This window comes from Coregonus lavaretus (assembly GCF_964263955.1).
Source record: "Coregonus lavaretus genome assembly, chromosome: 23".
Lineage (NCBI taxonomy): Eukaryota > Metazoa > Chordata > Actinopteri > Salmoniformes > Salmonidae > Coregonus > Coregonus lavaretus.
Window position 1 is genome coordinate 39,383,328 of NC_140010.1, and position 15,088 is coordinate 39,398,415.

The 15,088-nt window shown below is 43.2% G+C and overlaps 1 protein-coding gene across 1 annotated transcript; it reads left to right on the forward strand.

The window, feature by feature from the left end:
• Positions 1-2,546: 2,546 nt before the first annotated feature.
• LOC311150579 (rhodopsin kinase grk7a-like) lies at positions 2,547-10,264 on the forward strand (the record flags this gene model as incomplete). Its single annotated transcript, XM_084188059.1, has 4 exons — positions 2,547-3,143; positions 3,654-4,097; positions 9,131-9,411; positions 9,925-10,264. 4 exons carry the CDS (start codon positions 2,547-2,549, stop codon positions 10,262-10,264), a joined length of 1,662 nt encoding a protein of 553 aa, XP_084044185.1.
• Positions 10,265-15,088: the final 4,824 nt, after the last annotated feature.

Sequence of the window (15,088 nt, forward strand, 5' to 3'; positions counted from 1 at the left end):
AGTGGCTGAATGGACGCAAGTCCCCGCAGCAATGTTCCAACATCTAGTGGAAAGCCTTCCCAGAAGAGTGGAGGCTGTTATAGCAGCAAAGGGGGAACAACTCCATATTAATGCCCATGATTTTGGAATGAGATGTTCGACGAGCAGGTGTCTACATACTTTTGGTCATGTAGTGTTGGTTTGGCAAAATGCCTGTATGAGCAACATCAATATCATGTCCACGTGGTTCACTGTATTTAAGTGACATTGACACAGCAAGCAGGGATCATGCAGATATCAATCTGTTCTGGCTCCACAATAAAAATATCCAATAATTCCCAAACTATATGACTCGTTCTGATCCGTTGGCGATCTGATATCCCCCATTTAGCCTTAATCCTGTCACATGGCTGAGGCCAGGGGAGCCCTGGGAGTTAGAGCAGGCTTTTTATAACCTGACCTGCAAAGGCCAATGGTGGCCATTTTTATCTGACTCGCTAACATTGATACTTGCTTCTCAATGGTATACATTTAGTCATGTATGATGTCATGTTTGATATGATGTTTCATATCCAAGAGGAAAGAAGAGAATGGAGAAAAGGAATGCTGTTACAAAGTGCTCAAGGTTTAACATTTACTATTAGAATTTTCATTAGAGGATCAACTGTCAAATTCAGGCAGATTGACAGTAGATTGTAAGGTTATGTGTGGGAAATTATATATATATTATGAGATAAATAGAACGTTTTAAAAGTGTTAAACAATGTGAGGAGTTTTAAGAAACAGATGCAAATAATTGTATGGTTCTGTCTGTTAGCTCAAATGAAGAACACGTTGTCCCATGCAGTCAACAATGTGTCTCTATGCTCAGAGTTCAGTGTGTGTTTGTGTGTGTGTGTGTTTGTGGACGTGTTTAACTATTCTTGTGGGGACCAGAAGTGTGTGTGTGTGTGTGTGTGTGTGTGAGAGAGAGAGAGAGAGAGAGAGAGAGAGAGAGAGAGAGAGAGAGAGAGAGAGAGAGAGAGAGAGAGAGAGAGAGAGAGAGAGAGAGAGAGAGAGAGAGAGAGAGAGAGAGAGAGAGAGAGAGAGAGAGAGAGAGAGAGAGAGAGAGGAGAGAGAGAGAGAGAGAGAGAGAGAGAGAGAGAGAGAGAGAGAGAGAGAGAGAGAGAGAGAGAGAGAGAGGTGGGGAGGAGGGAGAGGCAATCAGATTACGAGTAAGCTCTCTGAAGTGAACTGCTGATACTGGGAGACAGAGAGAGAAAGAATCAAGAGAGCTCTCTTTGTTGACCTAGTTCTTTGCAAGGCCATTGTTTACTCTACTCGACTACTTACAACTCTTGATCCCTCCCTTGTTTTCAATAAATTGTGGTTTGTTGAAAACAAAAGGTATGTGGATGAGGGATGTTTGAGTGAGTATGTGTGTGTATGAGTGTGTGTATGAGTGTATGAATGTGTGTATGAGTGTGTGCATGAGTGTGTGTATGAGTGTATGAGTGTGTGTATGAGTGTGTGCATGAGTGTGTGTATGAGTGTGTGCATGAGTGTGTGTATGAGTGTGTGTATGAGTGTGTGTATGAGTGTATAAGTGTGTGTATGAGTGTGTGTATGAGTGTATAAGTGTGTGTATGAGTGTGTGTATGAGTGTATGTATGAGTGTGTGCATGAGTGTGTGTATGAGTGTATGTGTGAGTGTATGTATGTATGAGTGTGTGTATGAGTGTATGTATGAGTGTGTGTATGAGTGTATGTATGAGTGTGTGTATGAGTGTGTGCATGAGTGTGTGTATGAGTGTATGTATACGTGTATGAGTGTGTGTGTGTATGATTGTGTGTATGAGTGTGTGTATGAGTGTATGACTGTGTATGAGTGTGTGTATGAGTGTGTGTATGAGTGTATGTATGAGTTTATGTATGAGTATGTGCATGCGTGTGTGCATGAGTGTGTGTATGAGTGTATGTGTGAGTGTATGTATGAGTGTGTGTATGAGTGTATGTATGAGTGTGTGCATGAGTGTATGTATGAGTGTGTGTATGAGTGTATGAATGTATGAGTGTATGAGTGTATGTATGAGTGTGTGTATGAGTGTATGTATGAGTGTATGTATGAGTGTGTGTATGAGTGTATGTATGAGTGTATGTATGAGTGTATGCAGACAGATGCTCTTCTCTTCTTTCTTCTCATCATCTCGTCTGTTTAGTCAACAGAACTCAATGGGCCCCCGAAAGTCACAGGTCGACACCAGGCCAAATATAGAGAGCCATAAAGCCTCTTAGGAGAGAACCTTCTTACGATTCCCTTTCCGTGAACAGCATCTGCAAATAGACCACACAAAGATCCTTAAGCCAAAATCCCTCCCAGGTATTTAATTCTGAATGAGTAATTACTGGGTGTGTCAGTGTGTCTTTGGTCTGCGGGTACGTGTGGTGTAGTCGCTCATCACACCCTGGCTTTGGAGCGAGTCGCACACTCACACCGACACGCACACTCAGAAATACACTGCACCGAGCAAGGGAACCGCTGAAGAACCCAGTCGCGTAGGGGGGACAGATCAGACGAAGCCGCCAAGATGTGTGACATGGGGGGATTGGATAACCTGGTGGCCAACACGGCCTACCTGAAAGCCCAGGGTGGCGACGACAAGGAGATGAAGAAGCGTCGCCGAAGTCTATCATTACCCAAGCCCGAGCAGTGTACCGCCATCCGGGAAACTGTGGATAACAACTTTGAGTCGCTTTGCGAGAGGCAGCCGATCGGCAAGAAGTTCTTCCGGCAGTTCCTGACTTCTACCCCAGAGTACATCAATGCCGCTGAGTACCTGGACGAGCTGAATGACTGGGATCTGGCGGAAGGCGCTGACAAGGACAAGCAGAGGACGAACATGATGAACAAGTTCTGCAACGCCGCCTCCAAGAACTTCCTGACATACCTCACTGGGGAGGTAGCCGACAAGTGCAAGGCAGTGACGGACAAGGACTTTGATGAAGTGATGAATGTTAAGGTGAAGGAAGCCACACGGGAGTTTCTGAAAGGCAAACCGTTCACGGATTACCAAACTAGCCCCTTCTTTGACAAATTTCTGCAGTGGAAGGAGTACGAGAAGCAGCCCATCAGTGATAAAACCTTCTATGAGTTCAGAACTCTGGGCAAGGGAGGTTTCGGAGAGGTAAGCATGCAACCAATACAGCAGCAAGATGTCTTGGCAACATGTGCAAAATGACTACGTGTCAGTAATATGTATCGGCAATATTATCTATTTAATGAATATGTAAAACCTTTGTGATCACAGGACAATGCACAAAATAGCTAGGCACAAAATAAAGAATTAATCCTATGTAGTCTTTCCCATGGTTTCACTGATGCACAGTGTCTATTAGTACAAAATACACCTCAGTTAGTCTTTGCAAAGAACTAATCTATCTCTCTAAAAGTTGACCCACAGTTCTTAGCTCTTAATCAGTTTCATCCCACCTTACTCCTCTATGCATACTTTCAAGCTTGTATCATTATCGAGTTGTTCCGAAAGATGAGAATTGTCTAAAAACCAAATGTCTCCCTGTTAGAGCACTGGGGCAGTATCAAAGCTTAGTGTCATGAGGTGGCATTTATACAACCCTTAGGGAACTTTGCTGAGGTATTCAGGAGTCCTCCTAACCCATGGCCTCCCTCTGTCCAGGTATGTGCCGTACAGGTGAAAAACACAGGCCAGATGTACGCCTCCAAGAAGCTGTGCAAGAAACGCCTGAAGAAGAAACATGGGGAGAAGATGGCCCTACTGGAGAAGCAGATCCTGGAAAAGGTCAACAGCCTGTTCCTTGTCAACCTGGCCTACGCCTACGACAACAAGACCCATCTGTGCCTTGTCATGACCCTGATGAATGGCGGTGACCTCAGGTACCACATCTATTACGTCAGTGAGAAGACCAAGGGTATCGAGATGCCACGCATCATCTACTACACAGCGCAGATCTGCACAGGCATCCTTCATCTGCATGAAATGGATATCATATACCGTGATATGAAGCCAGAGAACGTGCTGCTGGACAGCTTTGGCCAGTGCCGACTCTCTGATCTGGGTCTGGCCGTGGAGCTGCCCGCTGGAAAGACCATCTCCCAGAAGGTAAGCCTGTTGAAGTTGGATTTTCAAGAACTTGTAGTTGACTGTGACAATGGGAAACTATCAAAAGTCGGTAGCAGTAGGGATGGTGGAGAATGAGTATGAAGAGATGATGAGAATGTCATGACAATGAAGGCAATAAGACAGAGAGTTGATGACCTGAAAGGTTCCTTTATGATTGCGATCTGATAGCAAGCTTGCAGAATTGACCTTTTCAACATAGTGTGACAATTTGAATGGTTAAAAGTGTCTGTGGCATTTGCAAGGGCCTTCTGATGAATTGTCAATGATGTGTTACTGACAGCAACAGCTTGAGGTTAAAAGTCAGGCTGGAGTGTTTATATCTGAGCAGAAGCGACATGCTATGTCTCACTAAAAGGATGAGCAGTCAATTAATATGGGAGGGAGTGGGTGAGTTTATGATTAGACCATGGTATTGTCAAATCAAATCAAATTGTATTTCTCGCATGCTTCGTAAACAACAGGTGTAGACTAACAGTGAAATGCTTACTGACGAGTCCTTCCCAAACAATGCAGAGAGAAAAATAGAACAATTATAGAAACAAATTATATCATGGGGAATAAATACACAATGAGCAAATAATACTTATATACAGGGTACCAGTACCGAGTCGATGTGCATGGATACGAGGTAATTGAGGTAGATATGTACATACAGTGAGTGTACAAAACATTAAGGACACCTGCTCTTTCCATGACAGACTGACCAGGTGAATCCAGGTGAAAGCTATGATCCCTTATTGGTGTCACTTGTTAAATCCACGTCAATCAGTGTGGATGAAGGGGAGGAGACAAGTTAAAGAAGGATTTTTAAGCCTTGAGACATTTGAGACATGGATTATGCTCAACATTTTCCTGTGTGTATCAAGAATGGTCCACCACCTAAAGGACAACCAACCAACTAGACACAACTGTGGGAAGCATTGGAGTCAACATGGGCCTGCATACCTGTGGAATGCTTTCAACACCTTGTAGAGTATATGCCTCGACGAATGGAAGCTGTTCTGAGGGCAAAAAGGTGTTGGGGGGGGGGGGGGTGCAACTCAATTTTAGGAAGGTGTCCTTAATGTTTTGTACACTCAGTGTATAGGAAGGGGTAAAGTGACTAGGCAACAGGATAGATAATAAACAGTAGCAGCAGCATATGTGAAAATAGTTATAAAGGTATATGCAGATAGTCTGGGTAGCTACACTACATGACCAAAAGTATGTGCACAACTGCTCGTCAAACATCTCATTCCAAAATCATGGGCATTAATATGGATTTGGTCCCCCTTTTCCTGCTATAACAGCCTCCACTCTTCTGAGAAGACTTTCCACTAGATGTTGGAACATTGCTGCGGGGACTTGCGTCCATTCAGCCACAAAAGCATTAGTGAGGTCGGGCACTGATGTTGGGCGATTAGGCTTGGCTCAAAGTCGGCGTTCCAAATCAACCCAAAGGTGTTCGATGGGGTTGAGGTCAGGGCTCTGTGAAGGCCAGTCAAGTTCTTCTACACCGATGTTGACAAACCATTTCTGTATGGACCTCGCTTTGTGCACAGGGGCATTGTCATGATGAAACAGGAAAAGGCCTTCCCCAAACTGTTGCCACAAAGTTGGAAGCACAAAATCATCTAGAATGTCATTGTATGCTGTTGCGTTAAGATTTCCCTTCACTGGAACTAAGGGGCCTAGTCCGAACCATGAAAAACAGCCGCAGACCATTATTCCACCTCAACCAAACTTTACAGTTGGCACTATGCATTGGGGCAGGTAGCGTTCTCCTGGCATCCGCCAAACCCAGATTCGTCACTCCAGAGTCCAATGGCGGCGAGTATTACAGCACTCAAGCCGACGCTTGGCATTGCACATGGTGATCTTAGGCTTGTGTGCGGCTGGTCGGCCATGGAAACCCATTTCATGACGCTCCCGACGAACAGTTCTTGTGCTGACGTTGCTTCCAGAGGCAGTTTGGAACTCGGTAGTGTTGCAACCGAGGACCGACAATTTTTACGCGCTATGTGCTTCAGCACTCGGCGGTCCCGTTCTGTGAGCTTGTGTGGCCTACCACTTCGCGGCTGAGCCGTTGTTGCTCCTAGACGTTTCCACTTCACAGTAACAGCACTTACAGTTAACCTGGGCAGCTCTAGCAGGGCAGAAATTTGACGAACTGACTTGTTGGAAAGGTGCCATCCTATGATGGTGACACGTTGAAAGTCACTGAGCTCTTCAGTAAGGCCAATCTACTGCTAACGTTTGTCTATGGAGATTGCATGGCGGTGTGCTCGATTTTATTTACCTGTCAGCAACGGGTGTGGCTGAAATAGCCGAATCCACTCATTTGAAGGTGTGTCCACATACTTTTGTATATATAGTGTATTTGGTTAACTATTTAGCAGTCTTTATGGCTTAGGGGTAGAAGCTGTTCAGGGTCCTGTTGGTTCCAGACTTGGTGCATCGGTACCGCTTGCCGTGCGGTAGCAGAGAGAACAGTCTATGACTTGGATGGCTGGAATCTTTGCCCATTTTTCTCCCTGCCTAGGATGAGCTATTAGATGATGGGGCTAAAGTTGTTTTCCCTGGAAATGGAGTCCTGCCAGGGTTAGGGTTGGTAACTTTTGACCCCATTTATATACTCTCTGGACCCTCTCTCTGTCTCTGATTACTTGATCATTCAGGATCTGTCGAAGAGGAGACTCTACTTTCATTATATAATCAACTTGATCCTTAGTGGTTATTATAGCCCAGACAGTTATAGGATGAACATTTTGGGGGCTGAGTGACTGCGTTGAAAGTAGAGTTGGGGGTTTGGTTGGGTTGGGTGGGGAGTGTGTCAAGGGGTGTCCTCTTGCAACCACCTGAACTCTACAGTGAAAAGATTCTGGGATTGTTTGTGTACATGTCTGTACATGCTGTCCAGCCCCTCAACTCTTTGGATACTGCCTAAACTTATCTATAGCACCTTTGTGCTTTAAAAATAAAAATTAAAAAATTAAAGATAAGAAAGATTTATGTAGCCTTTTGAGAATGTAGAATGGTCAAAGGGCTCTATGTAGGGTGCCTGGATGAAAAAATTGGGCCAACCAAAAACAACCTAACCAATCAAAGACACAGCACAGGCGTTTGCAAGTCAAAGAACAACAAAAACAGATAGTTTAGAAGCAACTCTTTTGGTTAAGTCAACCATTTTACTCAGAGTAGACAAGGCTAATTATGTTAATTGTTAGAATTGTGTTGTTACCTGGGAGTTTAACTGATACTTGATGAAAGATGCATATTTGGAAGACTTTTGCCTGTGCTAGTTCCTAAGATGCTGTGTGTACGTGTATCAATCATGTGAACCAGACTACCATTAACTTTCCTGTAAAATGATTAGTCATAGAGTTTTACAGATTGGGTCATCTCTGCAGGCCGATAGTGAGTCTCACTCATTGTGGCAAAGAGTAAGTTGCAGGCTCTATAGAAGCCCAGTAAGCTCATTATCCAGTGCTCTTCTCTGGTCCTCCTTTTGCAGACCAGAGAGCTGTGGCTAACCCCCCAGAGGTTTGGCTGGCTTTGGCCTTCTAAGCCTCTTACTTAGCAGGCATTACACAAATCTGTTCCCTGATCAGACTGGCAAAATCAGGTAAACCATACGTACAGTTTGTGTGTATTAATGAATGTATATTTAGCAGTGTCATTTCTTGACTATGCAGTGTATTAGTGAGCCCAATAAAATAATTTTGCCTGTGGGGTTTAGGTTCAATTGAGTTTAGCTAACACTTGAGGACATATTATGGACATATGCATTCTCCTTAACTGTATGCATATTAAGTCTCATGTAAAAGCATAAATATCCACATTGTTGGGCTGTTTTAAAGTGATTAAGACTTACATTTTACTATTAAAAGTTTAAAAGATCATGCAGAGTACCCTAAGTACTCAATGGAGTAAGCAAGGTGACCTCTCCCTTGTCCATTGCCCTTGGTCAAGTAATTAGAGGACAACGTTTTCCCCAGCTGTTTGGCCAATGTCCACACTGCGTCAAGGCTGGACCAATCAGGTGTTTGGAGGGCTTTGATTTGACCAATCACAGGAGTATTCCATAGCTGTCCTTGAATCAATTTAAGTCCTCATCGTGTCACACGTGCTGTCCATGTGGAAGACAGCTCCAATGATCTGCCAATGAAATGAAAAATCCAATGCAATCCATGTTTTGGAGAGGTGCTTTCAACGTGCTTAGCATTTAAGCCCAGGGTCAATAGTCAACTGAAGGATGGGAGTGGCAAGTCCATTCCTCTTAGATAAGTGTACAAGGAGAAACCTGGCAAGCAGGCCTGTTTAAGCTCATGTAGAATAAAAGCTAATAGACACCTGATACCAGTCAGCCAAGGTGAAAAGCCCTTGAAATCATGCTAAAGATTACATTTATAGGGCTGTGGTAGCAAGCACACTTTGAAGGTATCATCCTCTACAGCAGGGTTCCCCAACTGGTGGCCCACAGGCCGAATTTGGCCCACGGGTGGTTTTATTTGACCCCCCCCCCCCCCCCCCCCCCCAAGTTTTCGAAGCAAAAATAAATAAATCATTTGTATTTTATTTTCATTGTTGGCCATAAAAGACTGTAAAAACACCAGGAAATCAGCTCCAATTGATGTTAATAGAGAGATACATGTGATCATATACAAATGTAAGCAAGGTTTGAAATTATTTTGTTTTAGTCAAATATTATATCTGGATTGTTGCCCCCCGACCAGCCGCTCAAGAAAAAATCGGCCCGCGGCTGAATCTAGTTGATGATCCCTTCTCTACAGTACAAGACCACTGGTCTCATCATTCTCAACAGGATGTATTACTCCTCACATTTGTAATGCTATGATTGTGCATTGTTATCCATATAGATGTGTGTGTGTGTGTGTAGAAAATGTGCCAAACTAAAACTAAAACGGATATTTCAATCATACCGTACGATGATGAATTATCCTCTTATTGTCTCCTTCATCTTTCTCCCCTTCTCCTTGATTCTCTCTCCTACATCCCCTACCCCGTCCCAGGCTGGAACCGGAGCGTACATGGCCCCTGAGATCCTACAGGATGTTCCCTACAGGACGTCAGTGGACTGGTGGGCACTGGGGTGCAGCATCTACGAGATGGTGGCTGCCTACACCCCATTCAAGGGTCCCGAATCCGGGAAGCAGAAGGTGGAGAAGGAGGAGGTGCAGCGTCGCATCATCAACGATGAACCCCCGTGGGAGCACAAGAACTTCGACGCGCCCACCAAGGCCATCATCCAGGAGTTCCTTAAGAAGAAGACTGATGAACGCCTGGGCTGCAAGTAAGAGCATCGGTCCGTCCAGGCTACGACTAATATTTGCAATAATAACAATTCTCTATTTTCTACTGATGTTGTCATTTATGAAGAAACAGCCCAATCAAGTCAGGTAGCTCACCATTGCTGGCAAAATAGCATTTTGGCTAGCTGGCTAGCTTGATGGCAAGGGTTGTGGTCAATTCCTTTTCAATTCCAGTCAATTTCCAGTTCCAAATGTTCCTTATTGAAAAGCATTGCAGATAATTGGAATTGGAATTTCAGTGTACTTCCTGAATTGACAGGAATTGATATGGAATTGATCCCAACCCTGTTGATGGCTAACATGCTAGCATGTTGATACAACATAGATTTTCAACTCAGTTGTCAGTCAACTACCTACATTACAATTGATCAAGGCAGTATAGAGACTATCCAATGCACTCTGCAAACAACTAGTCAACTATGTAGTAAGCCTAGTTAGTCTCCACCTGCCAGTATGATCCTCATGCGGAAATGTCAAAATTCTCTCCTCCACAGGGGAGGAGGCGAGGACCCCCGAAAACATGAGTGGTTCAAGGCCATCAACTTCCCTCGTCTGGAGGCTGGTTTGATCGACCCCCCTTGGGTGCCCAAGCCCAACGTGGTCTACGCCAAGGACACTGGCGACATTGCTGAGTTCTCTGAGATCAAGGGCATTGTGTTCGATGCCAACGATGAGAAGTTCTTCAAGGAGATTGGCACGGGAGCCGTGGCCATTCCATGGCAACAGGAGATGATCGAAACGGGACTGTTTGACGAGCTCAACGACCCCAACAGGAAAGAGTCTGCTGGGGGGGGTGACGACGAGGGAAAGTCTGGCACATGCACGCTGCTGTGAGCAACCAAAATTGGCACATATATACACCAGTATATGGCACCAACACATAAACTGATTCACTAAAATTACAACTACAAAAAATTACACACCAAAATAATTATACAAGGGAGGAGAGCAGGAGAGAGAGAGATGAGGTATTCTTCCCTGGAACTGGTTGGTTACAATTGATTTTAGTAGCCAAATGTTCCCTGAGCTGCAGAGCAAATAGGAGGGTAAAAGGAGGCTTTACCAAGAATAGTATTGTCTCTTCAGATTGCATCTACTCCCAGATGTTTCACATGATGTAGTAGTACCCTCCTGGCCAACAGGGGTCGCTAAAAGTTAAATATAACAAATTCATATTGTGGATACAAAAACATGATATGATTCATGGATAAATACAGGCCTCTCGTTACATAGAGCCTGCACCAGAAGTATTTGCATATGTAGACTGCAATGCTAGCCCTCAAACCTAGGCAAGGAATATGGTTGGGATCTCGTTCTTGATTACGATGCATTAATTGAATTTGATACAGCCACGTTTTTTTCCCGCTACATTCCTTTTGCCTCTCTAAAGGCAGAAGTGATATATTTTTTTGTCAATGTCTCTATGGACACATCACCTTCACCAGGAAGAAATCAAAAGCAAATAAATAATCATTTCTACCAACAGAAGTTATTTCAAATGAAATGTGGCAGAGGTAATGTTTACTTACCTACAGTGACTCTTCACCTTTAAACCCAGTGAAGTCAATCACTAGATTTCCAAGAAGGTGGACTTTACAGTCCAGCATCCTTATTTATTTTCAAAATGGGTTGTATATGAATAAAAATATGTATATCTATGCACTGAGAGGGGAGAAATCCACAGATTAGGTGCTAGTCAGGACTGGATGAATGCTCAACTCTTGTGGTTGGGAAGGTTCTATGCCCCGGTTTGTCAGGAGAGAGGAATTTAGAGAAAAGCCAGTTGGACACTATATTCGAAAGTGGAACATTGAGAGGAGTTGGGCTAGGCCGACAATGTGTTCTTGTACAAGGAATATCTATTCAGCCCCTCCATAATGTTCCCTGAGATATGTGTGCGCAACTTTAACTGGAAAATTGCTTCCATTGATGAGATTTGTCTGACGTTCGACAAATAAATCTAGCTAGCTAGCTTTGGAAACTTTGAACCAAAAAATAATCACAGTTCCCTTCTGTCTTGTCTCAAGACTTATTTCATATAACTTTAAAATGACAAACTTTCTAGATCTTGACCAGTGTTATGTTTTTACAGTAAATATGTAAATTATACTGTGAATATAAATATGATAAATATACTTGTAAATATAATATGAGATGAAAACATTACATATGCTACTGTAGGACTGTCAGACATTTACCAGGGACTCGCTTGAATCTTGAATGATTTGAATAAAAAAAGAGATGTCTTTTACAGCTTGTGTTTTTTTTACGACTTCCTGTGGTACTTCACTATTGTACTTGTGTGTTCTTGTGTGACAGCACTTATCATTCATTTCGCTCAAAGTGCTGCATTGGGAATCAAACAGCTGAACATAAGATTTAAGCGCTACCCCTCGTGAACTTGGACAAAAGATCCCCTTGTTCTAAGAGATTCAAAGTCCCACAATGTCCATCTGTAGCCCCTACATGTTACATATATAACCCGGGGGAAAGCACTGCAGCAGTCTTGAGTGAAACCCAAAAATATTGACTGCATTAATCCCATTAGGTAGAGATCACAAGCAGGCAGATTTCAGCGTGCTACTCTTAGCTGATAAGATGATAATCAGCCTTACCCCAGCATACTTAAAAACCCCTAGAGTCGATGTCTGCCCCCAGCGGACATTTAAATTAGCATAATACAAAAATCCCCATCAAAATCTGTTTGTTTAAGCTAGATATATCAGTTTTTTGCATGGGCTGCAAAAATCAAAAAATGTGCAATCCACCGCATCCACCAACGGGAGCCTTCCTCATCTGTGGTGGAAGGTAGCAGAGCTACCGTAGGGTTTGTCAGACCAGGAGACATCCCGAAAATCGGTCTTCTCACAAAAATGTCTGTAGCGTCTGAACGGTTAAATCAACCTCTAATCTCCCAGGACATAAAGGGAAGCCTCAGGAGGATATATGCATTACAAAATGGCGTTTAGCTACTGAACAAGATAGGTGGGGAAAATAGAGCTCAAACCTGAGAGATTATTAGTCATGTTTGTTTAGGCGACCAAATCAATAGACTACTGGAGAGGGAGTAAGCACAGGGTGAAAGAGACATGGAAAAGGAAAGAAAGAGTGGGAGAGAGGAGGCAGAGCAAGAGATGTATAAAGAGAAAACAGTGCGTTTTTAAATCCGTTTTTGAGTGAAACAGAATGGGCGGAGGGGACATCCCTGACATTTGCCCCAGTGCGGCATTTCTCTCCCTTGCTGCAGAGACGATGTTCCAAGGGTAGGGCTTAAGGGCCGTTAAGGGAGTGACGAAGGTAGAAGAAGCTACTCGAGCTAAAAGCAGAGAGATTATCTGTTAAGGAGTGGGACTCAGGTATTGACAGCTATTGGAGGTGAAGGACAGTGCCACAAACTGTTGGATCCTAGAGTTCAACATACTATAGCCATAGCCTGTCGCAGGGATTTTCCTGATTTATTAGAAATTCTAGCTTTTCTGATCATGACATTATCCTCCAAGATTGAAATTGACTTATTCCCAAACCTGTATCCTATTTTTCCTGATGTTCTATGTCTAATCACATCCCTGCATCAGCCTTTGAACATAGGCCTATTATATAAGGAGTGTAATACCTTGGCTAAACATGTAGCTAATAAAGATAGCAAGTGCTGGTTTATGTGTAATGTTCTGAACATATTAGTCTGCTCCAACAGTGTCACAATGACTGAAATCAATAGCAAGCAAGAGAGAAACATTATACTTCTCTCAGCAAGCAAGCCCCTTCAATTAATCTATTCCTCTATATCACAGTTTTTTAAGGTAAATTACTTGTGGTAATCAAAGTAATTAGCTAATTGCCAACCAAGCTACTTTAATTGAAGCTGATGCATATGATCTACTACTCATGAAAATGGGTGCTTGAACCCAATTATTGCCCGAGAGCAAACCATTTGGCTAATACTATGCTAGATATCACCACTGGGTGGCACCATCGCAAAGGGGATGTTACAGCAAGCAAGGAAGGACTCTTCAGTCGACGGATCTCTGCCTTAATGCTGCTGCCCTCTTGTGGCTAAAGTAGAATATCACATGTTATTTGCTCCTGGACAATCAATAAATAACCACACTTAAGAGGACCACAGCTTAGTTTTCTCCCCTGCCCCCCCCCCCCCCCCCCCCCTCCCACCAAATCACCTTTTAATCCACAATTGTTGCACAGGTCTTAAGGCATCCTACAGATGAAGTTGTTCCTTCAAGATGTAGGTTCCATTTCAGACTGTATAAACATAGCTTTGAATATGATCATATCCTGTAAATATTTGTTTAAATTATTTCTTTACAGTGCTCAGACATTGTGTTCTGTGACAGAAAAAAAATACAGTGTGAATCCATTAAATATATACATTGAGAAAGACAGACACAGATGAACGGACCGATAGAGAGTAGGAGAGAGAACATATAGACAAACAGACAAGCATTCAGACCCAAAGATAGCTATACATACAAGGATATACAGTACATAGATACAATGGATTGCATTTACACAGCGCTTTCTCACAGGTCTCCAAGCGCTTTACATTGTGTGTGTGTTGTCTGTTGGGGTGGTGTGTGTGTGCGTGAGGTGCGTATAAGTGATGTGGTGTGTGTGCGTGTGGAGGATAACTCATCCACCACCAATGTGTAGCACCCACCTGGGTGATGCACAGCAGCCATTTTGCACCCGAATGCTCACCAAACATTGGCTATTACAGTGGCGAGGTAAGGGGTAGAGTAAACAAACACATAGACATGCAGCCGGACAGACAGACGGCACAAGACTGGGTTGTGGTCAGACCACACCACACATCCCTATCTACAGTTCCCTATTATAATATGACGAGGTTCAAAATGTGGTCCCAAGAGGAAAAGGGTTCTCAAAGACATTTAATTGTTGAGGGCATCTGGGTTTGACAGTGTTTAACTGGGTTTGACTCTATGTGGTTGACCTTATGAGTTAGTGGTCCCTATGTGATTTTGAGGAATAATTGTTTGTTCTGGTTTCAGATGAGAGGGTCAACTGTAAACATGGTTGTATTGGCAGTGGATGACTGAAAGTGAAATACAGATTGAGGTTTACTCCTGACTGTTGATCCAACCCTTGGCACTAAGTATGGATCTCGGTTAAGCTTACCACATCTAAATTCCAATCTAAACCATTGAGAATAGAAAATAAGCTCTGATCATAGATCAACACTAGAGCACTGGGTCAGACAACAAAAGCAGACTAATAGAAGAGAATGATGGCCGTTAGGTTGGTGAGTCATGAAAGACTCCTGCTAGAATGAGATAATTAAGGATAGGAAAAAGATGATGTCATACTATAGTAAACATAGAAGTAAACAAGGGAACTAGATGTTCAATTGAATTTGGCAGGATTACTGGTTTTTCCAGGAGATAGTTGAAAATTGATGACATCACTGCCCTATCCTTCTTTGATCCAATCCCAAACCGATCTCTCACCCTCTACCACTAGGCACTATTCTAGGCCCTTTTTGGGTGTGATGTACTGTAGATCTAAAATGAATGGTATCAGCTATAATATGGTAATTGCTCCATCTAGTACTCTTGTTATGCTTACCTGGCTTACCTGGTTAAATAAAGGTTAAATAAAATAAATAAATAAACACATATCGAACCC